Raw genomic sequence first — 23,379 nt, forward strand, 5'->3', positions numbered from 1 at the left:
AGAGGCTGTACGTCAGACGGCTCAGCCACAGGCCGTGCAGTCCAGGCCTGCACACACCCGGCGAGGGTGGGCCGTGGCCCCTCACTAGGGCGAGAAGAAAGTTTCTCTCCTGGGGTCTGGTGAAGGCAGGCACTCAGCCTTTACTCGAGGGGCGGGAGGGGGCCCAGATGGGCAGAGAAAAACGGTACGTTCAAATATTTCTTGTTTCGTCCAGAATCACGACAGGGAAAGGACAGGGGTACGGGAAGTTGCAGCTAGAAGGTGTGAGCGTCTATATATGTCAGTGGACCGAGCAGACAACACGGCCCTGCTGCTCAGCACAGAAGCCATAATGGGAAAGGGTAAAAGAGCGGCTGCGTGCGGATAACTGAATCCGTCTGCTGTAAGGCAGTAATGAACACAACCTTTAAATCAGCTGTGCTTCAACGAGAAAACGGAAAACGATTCCGTTTTGTCATAAAACACGGGTTTTGTTTCAGCACACTACTCTTTTCCATTTCACTAATTTCCGCTCTCACTTTTTAAAATTCTTCTCTTCTGCTGACTTTGGATTTAACTTGCTCTTCGTTTTCTCGTTTCCGAAGGTGGAAGCTTAGATGGTTGCCCACAGAGCCTCTTCTGTTCTAACATATGCAAGCAATGCTATAAATTTCCCTCTAAGCACTGCTTTTGCTGAATCCCACACATTTTGATTAGTTGTGTTTCCTTTTTATTTAGTCATTTAGTTCAAATTATTTTTAATTTCTCTTGAGAGTTCCTCGATTCATGTGCTTTTTAGCAGTGTGTAGGTTTTCTTGTGGCTGTTGTTTTTGGTTTTTTTTGGGGGGGGGGTGCTCGTGGCTCTGGTTCAGCTCGTAGGATCTTAGTTCCTGACGGGGGATTGAATCTGAGGCCTTGGAGGGGAAAGCATGGAGTGTCCTAACCAGTGGACTGCCCGGGAATTTCCAGGCGTGTGTTCTAAAGTCTCCAAGTGTTGGGAGATTTTCCAGTTATCTTCCTGCCTCTGGTTTCCACTTCAGTTCCACTGCGGTGTCAGGGCAGACACTGTGTGATTTCTGCGATTCTGAGTTTGTCAGGGAGTGTGTTTCAGCCCAGAGTGTTGTCTGTCCTGATGAGCGTTCCCAGTGAGGGTGAGAAGAATGCGTCTTTATTTATGCATTTCTTTACTCCTGGCTGTGCTGCGTCTCCATTGCTGCACAGGCTCCCTCAAGCTGTGTGTGGGAGCAGGGGCCCCTCTCGAGCCACGGTGCGTGGCTCCTCAGGGTGGCGGCCTCTCTCGTTGCAGAGCATGGGCTCTCAGCTGTGCCCAGGCCTGGCTGCTTCACGGCACGTGGGACCAGGGACGGGACCTGTGGTCCCTGCACTGGCAGGCGGATTCTTAACCCCTGGAGCGGCAGGGACATCCAGGAGAAAGCGTGTCTTGCTCTGGAGCATGCTGTCTGTAGATGTCTGGTATGTGAGGTTCACGGTGGCGCCGAGTTCACCCACGGCCTTCCTGATCTCTGCCTGCAGGATCTCCTTGCTGACCGGGCCATGGAAGTCTCCGACCATCAGAGTGGATTCATCTGTGTCTTTTCTGTGCTTGCCTTAAGATCCATTTTATCTGATACTAACATAGTGATCCTAGCCTTGCTTTTTAATGAGTATTTACATGGTATAGCTTTGATCCATTCTTTTTTAAACAAATTTAGTTAATTCATTTATTGTTGGCTGTGCTGGGTCTTTGTGGCGATGCTGGGTCTCTCACTGGGGTGGCTTCTCTTGTTGGGGGGCACGGGCTCAGTAGTTGTGACGGGCTTGGGGACCCTGCCGCAGGTGGGCTCTTCCCGGGCCAGGGATCAAACTCGTGTCCCCAGCGCTGGCGGGCAGATTCTCAGACACTGGACCCCCGGGAAGTCCTGTCCACTCTTCTACTCTCACCCTTTCTGTCTCCTTAGGGTGCAGTGTGTCCATATAAACAGCATGTAGCTGTGTTGGTTTCATTGTCGTTTTTTAAGAGTGACAGTCTGTGTCCACCACCTGGAACATTTTGTCCATTATTGTTGAATAAAAATCGCTGACATATTGGTTCTCTCCTTTTCTGTCTTCTTTTGGATTGGTTCTTCTTTACCGCTCATTTTATCACGCACATTAGTTTACAAGTTATTCACTGTTTCCTTCTTTTTTTCAGTAGTTTCCCCAGCAATCACAATGGATGATTGTGATTCACTGCTTCACTTATTACAATCTAAAACGAATAATACCGATTTCAACGTGTGTTCATGTGGCCTACCACTTTGTTGTAGAAATCAGTTATTGTTGTCCAGTCGCTTAGTCGTGTCCGACTCTTTGTGACCCCATGAGCCGCAGCATGCCAGGCCTCCCTGTCCATCACCATCTCCTGGAGTTCACTCCAACTCATGTCCATTGAGTCGGTGATGCCATCCAGCCATCTCATCCTCTGTTGCCCCCTTCTCCTCCTGCCCTCAGTCTTTCCCAGCATCAGGGTCTTTTCTGATTAATCAGCTCTTTGCATCAGCCTATGACTACTTTAAACATCTAAAAATATTGGACAATATACAAACCAAAGCTTTTCAGGTGGAGATAAGCACTGCAGAACAGTGGAGAAGGGAGGTAGCAAGACCGGTCCACGGTTGGCTGACCTGCCCCTGGAGGAACGTTCCATCTGTGGGACAGGGAGGAGGAACCCCAAGACCACTGGTGTACCCTGACTTGAGGAGACAGCGTTCTGACTTGGGGGCGCACGGGGACTGGAACTTCTAGGGTGGAGCTGTAGAGAGAAGAGGCTCAGCTCTCAGGCTCTGCCCTGTGTCCCATCAGGCCCTCAGCATGTGAACCGAGCGCCCAAGGCTGGGCGCGACCCCGAACAGCCCTCACGGGGCCAGAAATGGGCTGTGTTTCCAGCGGCCACGGGGCATCGAGCGGAGCGCTCAGAAAGCTACTGCTTTAGTAACAGGGTCAGACAGGCCCAGACCAAGGAGTTTTCTGAGCTTCCCTGGTGGCTGAGATGGTCAAGAACATGGCTGCAGTGCGAGAGACCTGGGTTCCATCCCCGGGTGAGGAATATGCCCTGGAGAAGGGCATGGCAACCCCTCCAGTACTCTTACTGGGAGAATCCCATGGATAGAGGAGCTTGGTAGGCTACTGTCCATGGAGTCAGTCAGACACGACTGAGGGACTAACACACACATAGACACACAAGGAGTGTTCCAAGCCTATCTAGTTAAACTTAAAAGGAAGACCCAAAAGGATCAGATTATTTCCAGGTGACTTAAGTGCATTACAGAACAAAGCTCAAAAACATTAAAAAAGAAACAAATCCCAGCGACCCAACATTATAAACAGTACAATATCTGGCATCCAACAAAATTACCATAAATGTAAAGGAGCAGGAACATACAACTCATAATAAAGAAGAAAAAATCAATTGGGAACTGAACCAGAAATAAGACAGATGACAAGGTAAGACACAAGGGCATTAAAGGTTATACAACTATCTGAAATAGCTGGAAAGCTAGGAGAAAGATGAAAAGGTATTAAGTAGTGATATTAAAAACCCCAAATGAAAGCACATGTCAGTATAAAGAATTGTACGTGAATACTCAGAGCAGCTTTACTTGTAATGGCCAAATGCTGGACATTACCCAAATGTCTATCATCAAACAAATGCACAAATTGTGGTTTTTCCAAACAATGGAACACTGCTCACCAATAAAAAGAATGCACTATTAAAAAATTTTTTTTTCTTTTCTCTTTTTATTCTTAAAAGAATGCGCTATTGATGAGCCCAACAACATAGACAAATCTCAAAGTAATTTTACTAATTTAAAGAAGTCAGACAAAGGGACCTCCCTGGCAGTCAGTGGTTAAGACTCTGCTCAGGAGTGCAGGGGGCACAGGGGGCACGGGCGGTGCAGGCGTGATCCCTGGTGGGGGAACTAAGATGCCGCATGCTGCATGATGTCGCCAAAAAATAAAAACAGACAAAAAGTGGAATATATGGCATGATTCCACTTACATAAAGTTGTAGAAAATGCAAACTAGCAACTGAAAGCAGACCGGTTGTTCTGGGGGAGAAGCCAGTGAGAGGAGGTGGCGACCAACAAGAGGCCGAGGGTGTTCGGGCAGGGGTGGGGTGGGGTGCTCCCACCTTCAGGAGGTGAGGCCTCACAGGTGCATGCTGGCCTTAAAAATAAAAGTTCTTAGCAGCAAAAGAGTTTGCTGGAGAATAGCAGAGAATTGCAGTGTGGGACAAAGATGCAATACAAAGGCCAGAGGCGGGTCTAACAAAGGAGAAGCACGTGATTTTCTAGAGAAAAAAGTGGATGTTGGGAGGGTTGTTCTGAACCAAAGTCCACTGGAGAAAAGTGAGAGTTCAGAGTGGGGGTGGTTTCTGTCGAAGTTGCTGGGGCGGTGACTGCTTGTAGGAGATTCCAGGCACATGTTTCCCTGTGAAATTGAAAGCGAAAGTTGCTCAGCCGTCTGACTGCGCCCCCATGGGCTGTGTAGAACGGAGAATAGCAGAGAATTGCGGTTTGGGACAAACATGCGCTGCAAAGGCCAGGATACCGGAGCGGGGAGCCTTCCCTTCTCCAGGGGATCTTCCCGACCAGGGATCAACCCAGGTCTCCCGCATTGCAGGCGGTTTCTTTACCATCTGAGCCACCAGGGAAGGCCAAGAATGCTGGAGTGGGCAGCCCTTCCCTTCTCCAAGGGATCTTCCCGACTCAGGAATCCCCTGCATTGTAGACAGATTCTTTACCAGCTGAGCCACCAAGAATACTGGAGTGGGAAGCCTATCCCTTCTCCAGCGGGTCTTCCCAACCCAGGTCTCCCACATTGCAGGCGGATTCTTTACCTGCAGAACCACCAGGGAAACCCAGTTTTCCTGCGGGGACCTGTGATGAATTCTTCCGGTGACTGATTTTAAGTGGTACTGCAGAGAGCGCCCCCTTCTGGCCTCCCAACTCCCATTTTAGTGAGGTTTCCCTTTATTAATTTTCCCACCTATAAGTATATCAAAATCGATCAAATTGTGTATTACAAGTCAACCACACCTGAATGAACGTAAAAAAAAGTGACAAAATATATTTAATGATGCTTTCACTGTCCTACCAGAAATACAGATCCTTGAAAGGGTATTTTATCCAGAGCACTTTAACCCCATTTACCCCTTCTTGATTTACATGTTGCCCGGTATTTTAATTCTGTTTTTTTAATTCTGGTATTTTAATTCCTACTGTTGTTTAGCCGAATCACAGCCTCTTTATACTCACTCCCAGGTTCTCCTCTCACTGTGCCCCCCGCTTAGTTCCAGATCTTCCATTTCGGATCTCTTATCTCAGCCTGAACTACATCCTTCAGAATTTCCTTCCTAAGGACGTTCTGTCTCTGAATGCGTGTCTATTTTGTGTCATTCTTTGTTTAGAACTATACGTAACTTTTCTTAGTAAATACGTACAGGAACGTGCACCCAGCGTAAACACACAGCTGAACTTGCACAGAGTAAACACACCGTCTCTGACACCGGAATCCGGAACGGAGTCCCGCCCCCGCCCTGGGATCCCTGCTGCGCCGGCTCCCAGCCAGTTCTTCTACGCTGCTGCCGAGTCCAGGATGCTTGGATTCTGTTGAGGAGTTTTGCCTCAATGTTCATAAGAACCGTTGGTCTGTGGTTTTCTTGGAGGGTCTCTCTGGCCTTGGTAGGTTGGCTTCATGGAATGAGTTAGGAACTATTTTATACTCTTCAATTTTGGGGAAAAGTTTGAGAAGGTTTGGTGTTAATGCTTCTTTAAATGTTTGCTAGAATTCGCCAGTGAAGCCATCAGACCCAGGGCTTTTTTTGTTGATCGCTGACGCAATCTCCTCACTTCCCCATTGTTGTAGAAATCTGTGTATTTCATCCAGCCGACCCAACCTGCTGGCGCACAGCTGCTCACAATATTCTCTTTTAATCCTTTTCATTTCTGCTGAATCGGTAGGAATGCCTCCACACTTCGTGTCTGATTTTAGTAATTTGTGTCTTCTCTCCTTTTTTCTTAGTCCATTTGGTTAATGGTTTCTCAAGTATGTTGCTCTTTTCAAAGCACCAACTTTTTGTCCCATTGATCTCTCTCTATGGTTTTTCTAGTCTCTAGCTCTTTCATTGTATCTCCATCCTAATCTTTCTTTCCTTCTGCTAGGCTTTTTCTTTTTGGCCACAGCACCCAGCTTGCGGGACCTTAGTTCCCTGACCAGGGATTGAGCCCATGTCCTCAGTAGCGAGAGTAGAGTCTGGGACCACCGTGGGATGCCCTCCTTCGTGTTAGGTTGCTTGTTCCTCTTTTTCTAGTTCCTTAAGTTGTAAAATTAGGCAGTTGGTTTGATCTTTTTCTTTTAATGTAAGTGTTTATAGCTATAATTTCCCTCTCATCACTGCTCTCGCAGCGTCCCGTACATGTTGGTGCGTTTTGTTTTCTTTTCATTCCTCTCCAAGTCATTTCTAAGTTCCCTTGTGATTTCTCCTTTGATCCTCTGATTCTTCAATGTTCGCTTTTCCTTCTGTTATTGAGTTCCAGTTTCTGCTGCGGTCAAAGAATACACTTTTTATGGCATCTAGCTTTTAAAGATTGGAGAAGGAAATGGCAACCCACTCCAGTGTTCTTGCCTGGAGAATCCCAGGGACGGGGCAGCCTGGTGGGCTGTTGTCTATGGGGTCGCATAGAGTTGGACACGACTGAAGCGACTTAGCAGCAGTAGCAGCAGCAGCTTTTAAAGTCTATTGATGGGAATTCCCTGGTGATTCAGCAGCTGGGATTCTATGCTCTTGCTGCTGAGGGCCTGGGTTCAATCCCTGGTTGAGAATTAAAATCTCACAAGCTGTGCAGTGCCTCCCTGCCCCCAAATCTATGAAGACTTAATTAGTGACAATGTTTCTCCTGGAAAGCATCCCACGTGTGCCTGAGAAGGTTGGGTGTCATTAGGTGGGTGTCCTGGACGCGTCCGTTAGACCTGGTTGGCAAGTCCTGTTTCCTGACTTGTCCTCTGGTTGTTCTGTCCCATACTATGAGTGGGGTGTTCAAGTTTATTGTTACTGGAGAACTGTCTCTTACATTCTGTTAGTTTTGCTTCGTGTATTTTCACAGTCTGTCCTTAGGTGTGTTAACATGTATATTTTCCATATCTTCCTGCCTTATCAAACTTTTTATTAACATGTGATAATGTCCTTGTCTACTGTAAACTTTTCTGATGTAAACTCCTTTTTGTCTGGCCATGGTTTAGTCACCCTGGCTCTCTTCTAATTATTATTTGCAGGGAATACCTTTTCTCATCCTTTCGCCTTTGATCTATTTGTGTCTTTGGATTTAAACTGAGCCTCTTTCAGGGATGGACTTTGCTGGTGTCCAGTGGTTAAGAATCTGCCTTGCAAGGCAGGGGATGGGGGCTCAATCCCTGGTGGGGAACGAAGATCCCACAAGCTGGGGAGCCGTAAGCCTGCCCTCTGTGACTAGAGAGCCACAGACAGAGTCTCAACCCTGCAACAAACGAGGACACAGCTCAGAGCTGACACAGCCTAATAAATAAACACGCTTTTTAAAAAGACGCAAATAAAAAAATAAAGCGAGCCTCTTGCAGACAGCATGGAGCTGGATTGTGTGTTTTTATCCATTTCGCTCCGGTTTTCCAAGGCCCGAGATGAAGATGCTTTCTTCCAAGTAGCATGTGAATTTTCTTCCGCCACTTGTGGGAGCATCCCTAGTCCAGAGCCATTTTAAAGCAACTTCCCCGCGACACATTCTTGGTGCTTCCAGTGGTGTGGGTTTTGTTTGTAGCGTCTGTGCTACAGCCACTCTTGCCCCTACAGTGTCAAGACAGTCCACCCGCAGGCTTGCAGGCGAGCAGAGAGGCCTGCGGGGGACTCACGCTGCGCCCAAGCCGCTCACCCGGGGTGCCGGAAGCCGGGCTCGCACTCCTCTCCGCCCGCTGTTTGCTGGCAGAGCCTCTGCCGCTGGAAACCAGCCTGCCCTCCCCCCACCTCCAAGCACATACACCTTCCCCTCCTCCGTTTCTGTGCCCGCTTGCTCACTGGCAACCCCCCTGGGCTCCACCTCCCCACTGGGCTTCCCCTGGCGGGGGCGGGGTGGTGGTGGTGTAAGTGCAGGGGGTAGGTGACAGCCCAGAGTGGGCGCGGTGAGTCTGGGGGCGGATCTCCTCCGGACCGGGGCCAGGGTCCCCAGACGACGCCCGGGGCGGCGAGCACGAGGAGCAGGAGGCAGCCTCCTCCCGGGCCCTGATCAGATGCCCCTGGCCGCGGCTCCACAGTGGAGGGCGCCGAGGGGTTGGGGGCTCTGCGCCATCAAAGCCAGTCGCTCCCAGGGCTTCCTGGACTCACGCACCGGCCATGCTCACGTGGACCACACCTCTCCGCGTCCATCTCCAGCCGGACAGCTGCTGGCAACCCAGGCAACAGGTGTGGGCTCGAGAAAGGACTTGCCTGGTGGTCTAGTGGTTAACAATCCGCTTGCCTACGCAGGGGACACAGGGTCAGCCCCCGGTCTGGGCAGACTGCGCCCGCTGTGGGACCACTGAGCCCGAGCTCAACAGCAGGAGAAACACTGCAGTGAGAAGCGCCCGCCAGGCAACTAGACAAAGCCCGCCCGCAGACCCACAACAGCCAAAAATAAAGGCATTTTAAAAGAGGAAGGGGGAGAAACTGGACAGGGAGAAGTGATGGGGAGTCGAGGGGCTCAGGAAGTTTGGCCCCCTGGGATATGAAAGAATTCACAGCCGGCTTGCGGAAGACCCAGTGGAGACGGAAGGTCGGTACCCGGGGAGGGGCGGGGGCCGGCGCGGCGCGGGGACCCCGGCGCGGGCGGGAGTGGGGCAGGGACTCAGGACCCAGGCAACCCTGCGGTGCCGCCCCCGCGGGCCGGCGGCGCGGTCCTCTCGGTACCCGCTCGGTCGCAGGGAGGACGCAGCCGAGGCCCGAGAGCGAGCGGGGCAGGGACGGTGAGGCTGGACCGCGCCGCGGGGCTCTGGACGAAGGGCGCGGAAACGCGCGCGTCCGGGAAGGCGGCCCGTCGGAGTTTCCGGACGCTCCCTGCCCAGCCCAGCCCTCCCCGGAGCCCGATGGGGAGCAGAGTGTGGCTATCGCGAGCCCTGCCCCGCCCCTAGGCCAGCGCGCCCGCGTCCGGTCGGGGCCGCGAACGTCCCATCCCATGCCCGGCCTCCACCCGACCCAAGGCCCGGGGGTGGGGTGGAGGCCGTTCAGCCCGGCGCTGCCCCCACCAAGGGGGCCCAGCGCTGCCCCGCGCCGCGCGGGCCGCTGGCGGCTCCAGGGCGCACGACCCGGAGGTCGCCTCCTCCGCATCGGGGCTGCGCCTCGTGAAGATCCGGTGGACGCCAAGTAGGCAGCACCCTTCTCAGAAGGACGGGTGGTTCCCGCGCGCCTCGGGGCGCCCGCGGGGGCCACACTCGGCTCTTTACCTACGACCTTGTGTGATCGCTCGGGAGCAAAGGACGCAGAGAGGCCACGCGAACCGTCCCAGGTCACGTAGCCGCCGTGGAGTGTGTCCGGACACGGAGCGCTGGAGGGGACCGGGCAGCCCGATGGTTTCTTACCTGTGCCTCTGGCCTGAAGGTCAGGCACGAGGCTGAGCCGGGGCGAGGGGCGGAGACCGGATGGCCCCCCGGACCTGGGTCGCTCCCGAAGCCGAGCTCCCCGGAGCAACCCGCCCTGACTGGACCCACTGGCCCACTGGGCGCAGAGGCCGCGCGTTTGCATTTCGCTGTCCCCCAGCCCCGGGCGGGTACCGAGCGCTCTACCTCGGTATCGTTCCAGGGACACCCGGGTCCTCGGGCCGCCGGCAGTGGCTCTGGAGCTGCTGTCCAGGTGCCGCCTCCTCCAAGCAGCCCTCAGGAGCCCATGCCTGTAGGGTAGGGCTGACGGCGCCTGGGTGCGGATCCCGACCGGGGCCGCGCGTACCCAGTCTGGAGCCATCACCTCGGTCCCTTTAAGCGAGCGGTTCGCGCGGTCCCGGGGTTTCCATGACGACGACGTTGGCTGCGGGGGGAGGGAGGGGTGCTGTGTGTGTGGGGGGGTGCTGGGGCGGGGTCGGGGCGCATGCGCGGTGCGCTTCGGCCGCAGCGCGTCTTTCTCGAGTCGCCGCGCCGCTGTCGCGGGGTCCCCCAACCGCGGTAAGGGCGGGACGGGGCCTCACTGGACGGAGAACGCGGGAGAGAGAAGGGGTCGCAGAGCCCGGGGGGCGTGGCGGGAGTGGGGGCTCGGGGGCGTGGGGAGCCTCCAGACCCGGGGGGCGGGGTTGAGGGGGGTTCGCTCGTCCCTGGGGGCGGGGCCCTGGAGGTGGCTCACGGGTCCTGGGGGTTCGGGGCGGGTGGGTCGCGCGAAACCGAGCTCGGGGTCGGGGTCCGCCTGCCCAAGGGGCGGACGCCGCTGACTGTCGGCTCCTGCAGGGCGCCCGGGCTCCCTCCGCTCGGCCATGGCCCCCCTGCCGCCGTGCGGACCCCCGAGGTCGCCGCCGCCGCGGCTGCTGCTGCTGCTGCTGCTACTGAGCGCCACGCTGCTGGGCGCCCAGGCCCGCGCCGAGCCCGCCGCCGGGAGCGCCGTCCCCGCTCAGAGTAGGTGCCGCGCGCGCACGCGGAGGGGTCCCCGGGGGCCCTGACCCCACTCGGGCGCGCGGGAGGGGCGTGGCTCGCCTTTGTTCCCCGGTGGTCCGGGCGTCCCCGCGGGCGGGAGGCGGGGGGTGCGTGGAGGCCGCTGCCCGGGGTTGGGGGGACCCGGCTGCGAGCGCGCCCTGACCCGGGTCCCCCACCCCGACCCCCGCGCAGGCCGCCCGTGCGTGGACTGCCACGCTTTCGAGTTCATGCAGCGCGCCCTGCAGGACCTGCGCAAGACGGCCTACAGCCTGGACGCTCGGGTGAGCCTCCCGAGGGGTGCAGGGAGGGTGGAGGGTGGAATCTGCCCCGTTCCGCTCCTCCCGGTGGCCTCCCTGGCTCCTTTCCCGAGGTCACCGGAAAGGACAGCTTGTCCCAAGCCAGCCTTTCCCAGTGGGCAGAGAGGGTGGGGCAGGAGACCGTCCGAGTGGGCTGGAAGGCCAGCTTGGGCCCAGCTGTCTGGGGGCTTCCCCCCCACCCCCCCCCCACCCCCCCCACCCCGCCTCCTCTGCAGGGGGTGGGTGCAGGCCCGGGTGCCCGGAGTCACCCCCCAAGTATGGAATGAACAGTGCCCCCTCCCCTCCACTGTCGCTGGGCCCCAGCCAAGGAAGTTTGTAACAGAAAGGTGTATTTCTGGGAAGGGGAGAAGTAGGAAGAATGGGACACCCTGCCCTGCTCCCTCTTCTCCCAGTTCCCAAGGGCTCCCCCAGACCTGGAGTGCCCCCTGGGGATGCATCTGGAGCCACCAGACGCCCCCGCGGCCAGCCCACCCTGGGGGGCTGGAGGAGCTGTCAGGACAGAGGGGTCCCTGAAAGAGAAGCCGGAAGAGTTGTCTAGGTGTGGGGCTCAAGGAGGCTGCGCCCAGGGTAGGAGCAGCAGAGGCAGGGAGAGTGCAGGGAGGTCTGGGGGGCAGCTGAGCGTCTCCTGCAGTCAGTCTGCGGGACTGGGGCTGGGGGTTGTCCGGACACAGTTGGGTTCAGGCGTCAGGAGTCCTGGGAGCCGGCAGGTCTTGGGGGGAAGCTGGGAGCTGGGCGGCCCCCGGGATCGGGTCTCTGGGTGCCGCCTGGTGGAGCTCTCACACCCGTCATTGCTTTGCAGACGGACAGCCTCCTGCTGCAGGCTGAGCGCCGGGCCCTGTGTGCCTGCTGGCCGGCCGGGCACTGAGGACCCACCAGGACGTGCTCTCACCAATAAAAGCCTGGTCCCCACGCTGGTGTCCTGTGTCCCTGCTCTGGCCACCAGCGCCCACCGTCGTCCCCTGGAGTCCCTGCCTGGGCCTGGGTTTCCCCGCCGGGCAGCTCTCCCACCCTGGCACCAGGCTAGGGGTGTGCACCCGTGGGCACGGTGGCCACCGCCTTCCAGGGGCCTCCCCTGTTCCCTGTCTGCACTTCCTTTTTAGCGTGGAGGGTGCACTTGGCCATGGCCATCTCTGTGCCTGGCGCTGCTATCCAAGGTGGCCAGAGCTGGACACTCCTGGTCCCCTGCCCGGGAGGGTGACCCCAGTCCCCAGCCCAGCCTGTCCTGTCCTTGGCGTCTGGGTGCACACAGCTGTTCAGATGTTTTGTCCAGGCCCTTCCTTACCCCAGTGGCTTCCCAACCCTTGACTGTGACTTCCCTCCTGTCCTCTTCTCTTCTGCTGGACCCGCCTAGCCTGTGGGTGCTGCTCCAGATGTCAGGACCACAGGGAACAAACCAGAGTCCTACCTTGGCTTCAAGGGGGGCTGAGCTCGATGTCTGAGGGTGAGGATGCCCATGGGCTGATTTCAGTCAGGCCAGAGCGAGGCCTGGGGGAGGGAGAGCTGGAGCCGCAGGCAGCCTCGGTGGCCTTTGGGCCTGGGCGTGGGGGGCAGGGACCGGGGCCGCCTGTCCTGGGGCCCCCAAAGGAGCAGAGGGTGGCAGAAACAGGCACCTTCATCAGGGCACTGCCAGAGAGTGGCCACGTCCCACGGGTTGGCCTCCGTCATGTGGCCATTCCTGGCTGCCAGGGAGCCCAGATTCGAGGATCGCTGAGCCCTTTTGAGGGAGCAGGCAGGCACTTCTTAGTGTAGCGCGTCCCAGGAAGTACTCGGGACACATTTAACCTGAAAATCACCGGTTTATCTAAAATAGAAGTTTAACTGCGCCGGGCAGCCCCAAAGCCTGGCTCCAACTGGAGCCCCTGTGAACAGAAAGGAGGGGTCCTCATGGAAAACCTCTGCAGGGGGTGCCCTTTGGGAGGAAGAGACAGCCCTGCCAGGCGGGGTGGCAGGGGCCGCAGGCTGAAGGGCTAGGCGGCGGCAGAGCCGTCTGCCCGCAGAGGGCGGCGGGCGGCGTGAAGGACAGGCAGGTGGGCAGGCTGAAGTCTGTCTGAGCCGGACCTTCCTGGCTGCTGGCCGAGGATCGACTCGGGCTGGGGGCAGAGTCGGCGTCGTCGGGAGTGAGGGGCCAGGGCTGGGGGACAAGGGTGAGCAGAGAGGCCCAGGAGGCCGCGGGGCAGACACACCTGGGAAGGCGCTGGGGAGAGAAGGCCCCTGGGGCTCGGGGGTGGGGGCGGGGAGGTGATGCCCCCGAGGAGGGGGCATTCACAGGGCAGGGAGGGAGCGGAGCCCCCTGGGGGGCTTTGGGCAGAAGCCAGCCTGTCGCAGGCCCTGGAGGCCGAGCAAGGCCCCAGGCGGGCCCCCTGGGGTGGGCAGCCCTGGCCACGCAACCTTGGTGGGAGCGAGTCTGTTGAGGTGGGGAAGGCCCGCTCGGGGGTGGTGCTGGAGAAGCCGCTGGGGCCCCGGGAAGGGTTTAGCCTTGTGTGCAGGCAAGGCCAAGGACATCCTGGCTCTGTCCTGAGCAGTACCGCCGCTTTCTGCTGACTGGACCAAGAGCGTCTTCGTGGCCGTGTTGGGGCCGCGTGAGCTGGGACGGCGTCACCTCTGGGGCAGCGCTTGCTGCCCCTGCAGACTGTTCACTTGATCATTCCCACTCGTCTGCCTTCGTCATGTCCGTCCATCCTCCAGCAGTCTGGTCCTTCCCAGCGTGTCCCCCCCAGCCTGTGCCCTCTGTCTCCCAACCAGCTGGGCGTTCCCACTGCCCACCTTCATACTTCTCGTTTGGAGGCACTGCTTCTTAGATTCCACACATCTTCTCGCGGTGGCCTGCCTGCAAATAGCTCCCTAGACAACCGTGTGGTAAATCAGCCGTCTGAAAATTTCTGCAAGCACATTGGCCTCGTAGTCCCCGCTACCCCCGGGCCTTCGCACGTGCTGTCCCTCTCCACGGAGTTCCCACGCGGCCTCCACCACCCACTTTGCTCTTCCGCCCTTGTCCCAGCTTATTCTCCTTGGTCCCGAAGTCCAGCTGGAGTGCTGCCCTCTGTGACTGGCGGCTCCTGCACCCAGCCCCCAGCCCCCAGCCCCCAGCCTGTAAAGCATCGGGAGAGCAGAGCTTCGGTGGGAAGGCCGGGTGCTGCGTCACAGATTCCCGGTTAGGAGCAGGCAGCCTGGGTACAGCAGGCGGGTCAGGAGCGTCACGCCCTCCCTGCCCTCAGGAGCTCTTAGAGCCCAGGGCCCAGCGAGCCACCTGGCAGGTTCTAAGCAGAGGACCCAGGCCTCCAGCTGGGCAGTTGGTTTCTCTTGCTTCCTTCCTTCACGTTCTCTGGGAAGAGCTCCCGTGGGCTGGGCCCTGGCCGCCCGCCCCAAGTCTGATCCTGGTTTTCTTCGCCTTCCAGGGCTCACTTCGCCAGCACCCCCACCACCTCTGCAGCCCTCCCAGGTCCTCCTCTCCCTAGGATCCCGAGGACCCTCTCTGCTCTGGGTCCCCTTCCCCCAGGGTGGGAGTTCTCCCACTCAACGAACGGTCCTGTGCTGGGCCCTCCTCCTCCCCACTCTGGGGTCTGGACGGGGGTCTTGCTGTGCTCAGAGGACCCCCACTACCCCCATCGGGGACCCGTGGGGCTCTGGTAGGCGTCAGGCCAGGGTAGTTGGGTCAGCCAAAGTCAAGAGGCACGGGCGGGAATTTGTGGGGTGGGCCAGGGTGAGTGACCCCGGGGGTGCTGGGAAGACAGCTGGACTCCGCCCGCCCCAGGCTCCTGACAGCACCCAGGACCCTGCCCCCAGTCCAGCTGCGCGAGGGGACTCCCCTCCCTGGGCCCTGGACTGAGGCCGGGCAGCAGGGCCTGGGACTGCCCAGCTGCCCGCACCTCTCCCCTCTTCCTTCTCCCCAACTCGCAGCCCCCTGAAGTCCAGAACCCGGGCAGGCCTCCTTGGGGGCCAGCCTTGTCCCTCCCCACCTGGTCCAGGCGCTCTCTCTTCCCAGCCAGGGGCTGGACCACTGCCTCAAGGCGCCGTGGCCCTTCCCAGCCTTGTGCAGGCTGGAGGGTGAGCTCAACCCACTAAGGCAGGAGGGTGCCCTACAAGGTCAGGCTGAGTGGGGGCCCAGGCCCCCCTCCTTCTCTGGGCCTGGAGGGGCAGGGCTGGTTATGGACCGGGAAAGACCTGGCAGCTCAGCTGGTAAAGAATCCGCCTGCAGTGCAGGAGACCCGGGTTCCATCCCTGGGTCGGGAGGATCTCCTGAAGAGCATGGTGAACACTCCAGTATTCTTGCCTGGAGAATCTCATGGACAGAGGAGCCTGGGGGGCTACAAGGGTGGGACATGACTGAGCGACTGACAACGGCCAGCAGAGGCCACTGGCCTGTAGGGACCCCTGCAGACCCGGATCTAGGGGCGAGTGTCAGGACGCTGCCCCGGCGCTCCCACACCCGCCCCTCTTCCTTCCTGGACTCCTTACACGCTGTCCTCTGGCTGCGACCTTCCTCCTGCCGTGGAGCCGGCCATCCTCAGGATGCCTGAGAGCCCGGCGCGCGGCGCGGGGCAGCCCCGGGCGGCGTGTGGAGGGCTGTCTGAACGGCTGGATGAGGGCCCCTAACATTGTCCGTGATCCCACCCGGCTCTCCTGTTAAGTCACAGGCGGACCCCGGGCAAATCCTGACACACGAAACACTGCGAGTGCGTGACGCCCCAGCTCGGCTGCCCCTCCCGCTAGGACCCAGCGCTTTGGGCCCCGGGTCCTCCCTCTTCTCGCGCCCCCTGGGTCCCTCAGGGCGACTCCGCGAGGGGCGGTCTCTTTCCTGGCCTCTGGGTGACCGCCGCCGCCTCACTGGGCCCCAGCGGCCAGAGGGTCCTCAAGCCTGGAGCCCGAGGCTTGCTGTCCACTCTGGCGGGTGTGAGCTCCGCTCCAGGCCGGCCCGCGGGGTCACTTGTGGGGAACTGGGGCGACGCGGGGAAGGGGGGTGCGGGGATACCGGGGGGCTGGGCTCGTCAGGCTCTGGGGGCGGGCCTGGGACTCCCGCCCTTCCCCTTCCACTTGCCCCCCTCGCCTCCTGCCCGCGGCGTCGGCGCGGGGGGCTCGCGGGGGCCCGGGGCGCGCGCCCCGAGCGCCCTCCCTGCACCTGCACCGAGATCGCGGGGCGCATGCGCGGGCCTCGGAGGGCGGGGGCCGAGCCGGGAGGGGTCCTGCGGGCCCCGCGCCCCCGCGCCGGCGCTGGGGATCCGGCATCCGGGCGCGGGGACCCGCTAGGCTGCGGGCGGCGTGGGCATCGGACCCCGCTCTGATCGCGTCCCCGCGCCGCCAGCCCGTGCGGCCCCGGGCGCAGGTTCCCAGGGGCGCCGGGCGGGGCAAGCCGGGGCGCCCCCTCCCCAGGATCTCGGTCAAGCGCCGCGTTCAGACAAAGGGGCGGGAGATGGAGACGGAGACGCTTCCGTGACAGCGCCCGGTGGCCGAGGAGGACGAGCAAGAGGACGAGGCGGTGCGGGGTCCGGTGGCGCGGCCCCAGGCCCGAGCGCTCACCGGCGGCGCGCGCGGGGGCGCAGGGCCCTGGCGGGAGGCGCCCGGCCGGGAGTCCCACGGAGCGCCCGTTCCGGGCCGGGACCCCGGCCGCGACCCCCGGCCGCACGCTCGCTCGTCCCCGGCCGGCTTCGCGGGGACTCGGCCGCTCCGTCGCGCCCCGGGGACGCCCGCGCCGCCCCCGGCCGGCCGCGGTGCAGCGCCCGAGTGTGCCATCGGGCGGGCGCGGGGGCGGCGTCTGCTCCCACCCTCGAGATCACATGGTGACCCTCGGCAGCCAATGCAGTGGACGCTAGGACCCTGCGGGACCCCGGGCGCCGCGACTGCACCGGCGCCGCTGCATTATAAATACTTCTCCAAAATGCGGCGCAGCTCCCTGCGCGCGCCCCGGCCGCCCGCCGCCTCCGCCCCGCGCTCCTGAGCCGCCGCCGCTGCCGCCGCCGCCGCCGCGGGTCCTAGGGCGCCGCGCCCTTGCCCTGGGCCCGCCGCCCGGCCCGCGTCCCTGCGCTGCGCCGCCCGGCCGGGTGCATGCATTGTGGGCCTCCCGACATGGTCTGCGAGACGAAGATCGTGGCCGCCGAGGACCATGAGGCGCTGCCGGGGGCCCAGAAGGACGCGCTGCTCGCCGCCGCCGGCGCCATGTGGCCCCCGCTGCCCGCTGCCCCCGGGCCGGCCGCCGCCCCCGCCGCTCCCCCGCCCGCGCCGGGCCCCCAGGCTCTCGGCGGCGCCGGGGGCGCGGAGCCGCCCGAGGGGCGCGGCGTGTACATCCGCGAGTTCCGCGCGGCGGAGCAGGAGGCTGCGCGCCGCATCTTCTACGACGGCATCATGGAGCGCATCCCCAACACGGCCTTCCGCGGCCTGCGGCAGCACCCGCGCGCGCAGCTGCTCTACGCCCTGCTGGCCGGTCAGTGCGCGGGGACCCGGCGGGGCGGCGGGGTCGGGGCCGCGGGGTGCACCCCGGCCTGCCGCAGTCCGCGCCCGCCCGGCCCTCTGGGGACGCGCACGGGGCTCTCTCCGGCCCTCTCGCCCCCCGCCCCCCCACCTCGGCCCCGGGTCTCTGCCCGGGAAGGAGGCGGACCCCTGCCTTCCCCTTGGACGCGCATGTTCTGCGGCGGCCCCGGGGCGAGGTGGCCCCCGGCGCTGGGGCCGGTCCGGGCTCCGGGCCAAGGCGCGCTGGGCGGGGGCGTGGGAACCGGTGTGGGCCGGGTGCAGGGGCTGCGGGCGGGGAGGACTGGGGTCTCCACCCGCGTCTCCTCCCCGGTCATCCCGGGTGGGGGCGGGGGAGCAGCAGGTAGCGCCCGCCGCCGAGGCCCCGCGCCTGGCGCGTGTAACTATATATAATCCACCCGGCGGGGGAGGTTGCCTCGCCGGCTCCAAGTGCTAATTTATGAGGGGCAGGCAGCCAGCTCCCCGGGGTGCCGGGCGGAGGGAGCGCGCCGAGGAGGCTGGGCGAGGGGCGGTGGGCCTGACGCGGGCGCCCCAGTGGGGGGCTTTGAGGCTTGGCCCCTTGAGGCCTTGCAGCGGGAGGGCGATTCTCCCCATTTCGTAGATGTGGAGCTTGAGGCTGGGCGGGTGGGACTTCCCAAGGTCACGCAGCAGAGGCCTTTGACTGCAGGCACGTCTGCCTCCGAGCGCTGGAGGCCCGGTTCGGCCTTCCTCCCTGGCCCCTGCCCTCACGACGCCCAGAGGCCGGCCCTGAGGGTTCTTGGCTGGGGTGGGGCCCCCCAAGTTCCCAAGAGAGGGACGGTGCCTGGCCTGCCGGCTCTTTGACTCCCCCCAGCCTCATGTAGGCCAGGATATGGACCCAGCTAAGGGTCTGGGGTGATGGGCAGGGCTCCCCCCCTCCGTAGTCATGCCCTGATCTGTGCCTGCCAGCGGTTGAGGGCAGTCTGCCAGAGGCCGCTGCTGTGCTCAGGACACTTGGAAGTCCTGATGTCAGGGGTGACGGCATCGTGTCCTCACGGACGAGAAGTTTGCCCACAGGGCCAAGTGGAAGCGGCAGCTGCGATGGTCTTTGCTCTTCCAGAGAAAACGGGCCGGGCTCTGCGCTTGGGGTCTTCTCTGCCCATGGCCCCGGTGGTTATCGACCAGGGGCCAGTGCGGTGCGGGACTCGGGTGGCCCGCAGGCCCCGCCCCAGAGGGCACTGAGCGCGCCCTCTCCCCGCAGCGCTCTGCTTCGCCCTGACGCGCTCGCTGCTGCTGACCTGCCTGGTGCCCGCAGGGCTGCTGGCCCTGCGCTATTACTACAGCCGGAAGGTGGTCCTCGCCTACCTGGACTGCGCGCTGCACACGGACATGGCCGACATCGAGCAGTACTACATGAAGCCCCCCGGTGAGGCTCCGGGCCCCGCCCCTGCCCCCGCCCCCCAGCCCTTCCTCCCCGCAGAGCCGCCCCCGCCCCAGCAGCCTCCGGTGGGCACCGGATGGCCTGGGCCGGGCGCAGCGTGAACTGAGCCTCCTAGGGACGAGGGCGCTGGCCGGGGGGTGGGGTGCCGCAGGCTGGCAGGGCCGGGCTGGCAGGACTGGGTCCTCCTCCCAGAGCGTCCCTGGCTTCCGTCCTGTGTCCTCTGAGGGCCGGGCGCTGCTGGCCCAAGCTGGCCCTGGGCCACGCTGACCCGCCCTGCTGCTCGGGCTGCTGCTGCCTGTCGCCTGGTGCCCGTCTCACCCCCCAGGGGCCCATTCGGTGCGTCTCGTGGGTCCTGGGCTGGCCCGGAATGCTGGGGCCCTGAGTGGCAGGACAGGGGACCCCACGGTGGGGGGATGAGAACCCTAGGAGAATGGGGGTCTCATGTCACGGCTTCCACTTCTGGTCCCTGGGCCACTTACTAATCCCAGGATCTCGCCCCGGCCCTGGCTTTCTGTAGATGGAGGGGCTGGCACCTGCTCTGGAGCCATCCCCTCCAGGGAGTTTATGCTTCAGGCTGGCCTGGGGGCAGGGGCAGGCTTTTCTGTGTGCCCAGAGTTGGGATGTGAGGGTACCCCAGGTGCAGGAAGGTCTGTGTGGAGAGGGGCCTGAATGGCTGGTGAGGGTCTAGTAGGACCCTGGCGGGTGGCAGGGAAGGGCAGCTGGGCAGGGGAAGCAAGGCTCCCGGGGCAGGGCTGAGCTGCCCAGCGTGACCAGCTCCGGGCCATGGCGGCTGGTCCTTCTCAGCCCTGAAGCCACCTGGCAGGCCTTGGGCACCCTCGGTTCTGCGTGACCCTCTTCCAAGCCCAAAACAAAGCATCTTATCAGCGTCCTGGAGCTTCAGCCCAGGTCTGCCTTGCACCAAAGCCTGGAATGGCCCCCCGTCTCTGGGGCGCAGTCCCCCTGGATGTGAGATCAGGTGGGCTGAGACAGCTGGGGGGTCTGCAGGAAGACCCCACGGGGGCGGGGAGGCTGAGCGGCAGCTGATGGGCTGCACTGGGGCTTGTGGGGGCTGCCTCTGCTCTGGGGAAACTGAGCCTGTGCTGACCTCTGACCCGGGCTGGGTGGGTGGGGAGAGCCCGCGCCCCTGGCCAGTGGGCAGGTCAGTGGGCGGGGTGTGGTCATTCCCGAGCTCTGGCTGGGTGCCCGGGCTCAGTCTTGGGGTTCGGCGGTAAGGAGACCCCCACAGAGGTGACAGGCTGGGGTGGCAGGGGGGTGGGGCATGCTGGGGAAGCAGGCAGGGGGGACCCAGCGGACGGGAGACAAGTGTCTTCCTGGTGGGGTCACATGAAGGTGCTTTAGGGGGAGGTTAGGCCTCCGATGGGGAGAATGTGGCAGTGGGGGCTGGTGTGGCTGTGGGCAGGGCGGGCACAGGCCAGGCTCCCTGGATGGGCACCATGCTGGTCTAGCCTCCTGGAGCACCTGGGCCTCGGGTCACTGGAGAATACGGCTCTCCCCTCCAGGCTTCGTCCCTCTGACCCTCCTGCACCTCTCGGTTCCCCAGAGGTCTCCCCATGCCCCCTCCTGCCCTGCACCGGGCTGCGATGGGTCTGGGCCTGGGGTGGGGGTGGCTGGCCTGACCACAGGGCTCGCTGCACAGCCTCAGGCCCAGGGGCAGGGTGGCTCCAGGGCTGCTGCGGGTGGCAGGCAGGTGGGGCCCGGTGCTCGGCCCAGAGGGGCCCTGCGGGCTGGCCGGAAGGCGGTGGTGCCCGTGGCCCTGACCTCTTCCCTTTTCCCCGCAGGCTCCTGCTTCTGGGTGGCCGTGCTGGACGGCAACGTGGTGGGCATCGTGGCGGCGCGGGCGCACGCGGCGGACAACACGGTGGAGCTGCTGCGCATGTCCGTGGACTCGCGCTTCCGCGGCAGGGGCATCGCCAAGGCTCTCGGCCGCAAGGTGCTGGAGTTCGCCCTGGCGCATGACTACTCCGCGGTGGTGCTGGGCACCACGGCCGTCAAGGCGGCCGCCCACAAGCTCTACGAGTCGCTGGGCTTCAGACACATGGGCTCAAGCGACCGCCACGTGATGCCCGGCATGACCCTCTCGCTGGCCGAGCGCCTCTTCTTCCAGGTCCGCTACCACCGCTACCGCCTGCAGCTGCGTGAGGAGTGACCGCCGCCGTCCGCCCTCCACCCCGCCCGCCCGCCCGCCTGTGCCCGCCCCGCCCGCCGCCCGGGCCGCTTTCAGACGCTCACCTTGGTGTGTGTGTTGGGCTCCTCCCTTTTCGACACCACACGGTTCCTTGGCTGGTTCCTGGGGGATGCCGGGCCGGTGTGCATCGGTGACACGCGGGAAGGTGGGTGGTCCCTCCAGCCACGCCCCCTGCCCGCCCTGGGTCGGGCCACGCCCTGAAGAGTGACAGCGTGGGCCGTCGCGAGCCCACGCAGCTGCTGGCCCCAGCCGGAGCGGCCCCATCCCGCTCAGCCCCGAGGTGGCCAGGGGCCCCGCCTTGCCCACCAAGCACAGAGCCTCTGGGGTGAGGCCCCCGACGCCCAGCAGACCCCCGGCCGGCAGTGGGGCGGGGCTCGGCCGTCCGCCCCCCAGTGGGCGTGGCCTGCTGCGCCCCGGGCCCCGGGCTGCCCACGGCCGCTTTGCTCCGTGCATGCCGAGGATGTGGCCTGGCTGCAGCATGCCGCATGCCCGCAGCCCCCCGCCCCCGCCCTGCCCAGACTGGACCTAGACTGGTGAGCGCCCCGGCCCGTGCCCCGCTCTCTGGAGCCCTGCTGTCCACCTCGCCCCTCGCTTCCCCCAGTCCAGCTCTGCTTCGACGTTGATCACCCCCTCTTTCCTTTCGGTACCTGCCCCCCCTCCGCCCGGACTTTGCTGATTGGCGTCGTCATCCAGGTGTGGTTCCCATAGCGACGTGTGGTCCAGCCGCGGTCAGGGCCCTCCAGGAGGGCAAGGTGGAGGCGGCCGTGGGGGCCCCCGCTCCCCCAGGGCCAGCTCGATCGGGCGTGGTGGCCGCTCCCGGACCTCCCTGGGAACTTTCTGCCCCACAGCGGCCGGGCTCTGTCCTGTGAATCTTGACCAACCCAGGCTGACGCCCGCACCACCGAGCCCGTAGCTTCTCCCAGCCTGAAGCCGACCTATTTTTTAATAAGTTATTTAGACAGAATAGCACTCTGCATGACTTTAACTCTTGGGACAAAACGGTAGTTGATACCTACACACACACACACACACCTGTGTGGTCTAGAATATGCACTACTTCCGGCCCAGTTTGGTAGGGGTGGGTGCCGGGGGATGGAGGGTTGGTTTGGAGTCTGGAGGGAGACCCTGACTGAACGTCGTTTCCGCCCCGAGGGCACTCCTGGGCGGGCGCAGGCGGGAGCAGCTTGCCAGCAGCGTCCAGTGTAGGAGCGGGGCGCCTTCCAAGTGCCCACTCGCTGCCCCAGGTCGCAGGCAGGGGCTTTTGGGAGTGGGAGTGGCCCAGAGTCGGGGAGGAAGGTGGTGGCTGGAGGGGCGTAGAGGCCCGCAGAGGCCCCTCGCTTTGCGGGGGAGTGGCAGGCGGCGTGGGCCACGGACCTGGGTGCCATGTGCAGGGCCCTGGAGGGCGCGTCATCAGAGGCGCTTTGAGCCGGCCGCGCCTGGCCACCCGAGGGGCCCTGGGGACTGTGAGCGGCTGAGATAACCTGCGGAACATTGTACAGACCCCGCGCTGCCCTGTACATTCTCCCTGGTGGCGCCCAGCCCCCGTCGGGGGTGGGAGTTTTGTAGACTGTACAGAAATCGGCCCCCTATTTTCTTGCAGCTCTCAGATTTTGTTAATCTGGATAATACAGACAGACGTAAAGTGTTTTAGCAAAACGGAAAACAAAGCTGTGCCTTTTTCCTCTTTCTGTTTGGTTTGGTGTCGGTTTGGGGTGGCCTTAGGTGGCGAGGGGCACGGCGGGGCTGCGGCCGGCCTGGGGCCTGGCGGGTTGTGTTCTTGTCTGGTGGTGGCTCTGGGACACTGCGGGCTTCCTCCGGCCCTGTGCCTCTGGGGCCCCTGTCCCCAGCAGGGGTGCGGGGCAGAGGGCCCTCGGCGTCTGTTGGTGTGGACTGGAGCGCCTTGAGGGGGTCCTCCTAGCAGGGGTGTGGCCCCTCCTGTCCCCTGATGTCTGTTCCTGCTGCGTGGCCCCTGCCCCACCCCTGCAGATGGCCCAGGGGGTGCTGGGCACAGGCTGGGCCCTCAACCTCCCCTTGTGCCCTTTGTTGCTGCCAGGACGGACACCAGGAGGGGTGTGGCAGGGTGGCCACGTGTCCGGAATGCTGTTGTCCAGCCGCCGCCCGGCCCTGAGGTGGGCAGAGGTGCCTGTGTGCCCCAGGCTGGGTGCGTGCTGAGCCCGGGTCGAGACCCCTGCCTGGCCAGCGTGTGGCCTGGGCTCCTGGGGGCAGGTCTCCCGGCTCCCCCAGCCTGGGAGCTACCTGCTCCACAAACATGCACTGCGTTGTGAGTTTTATACCTTTGTAGAAATCCTGATGTCACTTCTTCTACCTCTGTGAAGCGTCCCCCCGGGCTCCTGCCTGGGGGT

At 62.5% G+C, this 23,379-nt stretch overlaps 2 protein-coding genes across 9 annotated transcripts in view; both read left to right on the forward strand.

The window, feature by feature from the left end:
• The window catches only part of C7H4orf48 (chromosome 7 C4orf48 homolog), a 21,587-nt gene extending 9,726 nt beyond the window's left edge, over positions 1–11,861 (forward strand). Inside the window, exons 1-5 of one of the 8 annotated variants that reach the window (XM_025290530.2) lie at positions 8,360–8,798; positions 10,453–10,617; positions 10,828–10,916; positions 11,345–11,519; positions 11,752–11,861. In XM_025290530.2, the coding sequence (XP_025146315.1) occupies positions 10,479–10,617; positions 10,828–10,916; positions 11,345–11,519; positions 11,752–11,777 (429 nt within the window). In that variant the 5' untranslated portion in view covers positions 8,360–8,798; positions 10,453–10,478 and the 3' untranslated portion in view covers positions 11,778–11,861. The other 7 variants (XM_025290528.2, XM_025290529.2, XM_044946298.1 and 4 more) reach the window with 7 other exon arrangements.
• Positions 11,862–16,712: 4,851 nt separating this feature from the next.
• NAT8L (N-acetyltransferase 8 like) lies at positions 16,713–22,683 on the forward strand. Its single transcript, XM_006046283.3, has 3 exons — positions 16,713–17,367; positions 18,631–18,795; positions 20,610–22,683. The coding sequence occupies exons 1-3, from the start codon at positions 16,992–16,994 to the stop codon at positions 20,975–20,977; spliced, it is 909 nt and encodes a 302-aa protein (XP_006046345.2). The 5' UTR covers positions 16,713–16,991; the 3' UTR covers positions 20,978–22,683.
• Positions 22,684–23,379: the final 696 nt, after the last annotated feature.

The sequence above is a fragment of the Bubalus bubalis genome, chromosome 7, assembly GCF_019923935.1.
Source record: "Bubalus bubalis isolate 160015118507 breed Murrah chromosome 7, NDDB_SH_1, whole genome shotgun sequence".
Taxonomy (NCBI): domain Eukaryota; kingdom Metazoa; phylum Chordata; class Mammalia; order Artiodactyla; family Bovidae; genus Bubalus; species Bubalus bubalis.

Excerpts from the sequence above, each read along its gene's own strand:
- NAT8L (XM_006046283.3), top strand. The coding sequence starts at position 16,992 with ATGCATTGTGGGCCTCCCGACATGGTCTGCGAGACGAAGATCGTGGCC. Across the intron at positions 17,368-18,630 it reads GCTCTACGCCCTGCTGGCCG|CGCTCTGCTTCGCCCTGACG; the intron begins GTCAGTGCGCGG and ends CTCTCCCCGCAG. Across the intron at positions 18,796-20,609 it reads GTACTACATGAAGCCCCCCG|GCTCCTGCTTCTGGGTGGCC; the intron begins GTGAGGCTCCGG and ends TTTTCCCCGCAG.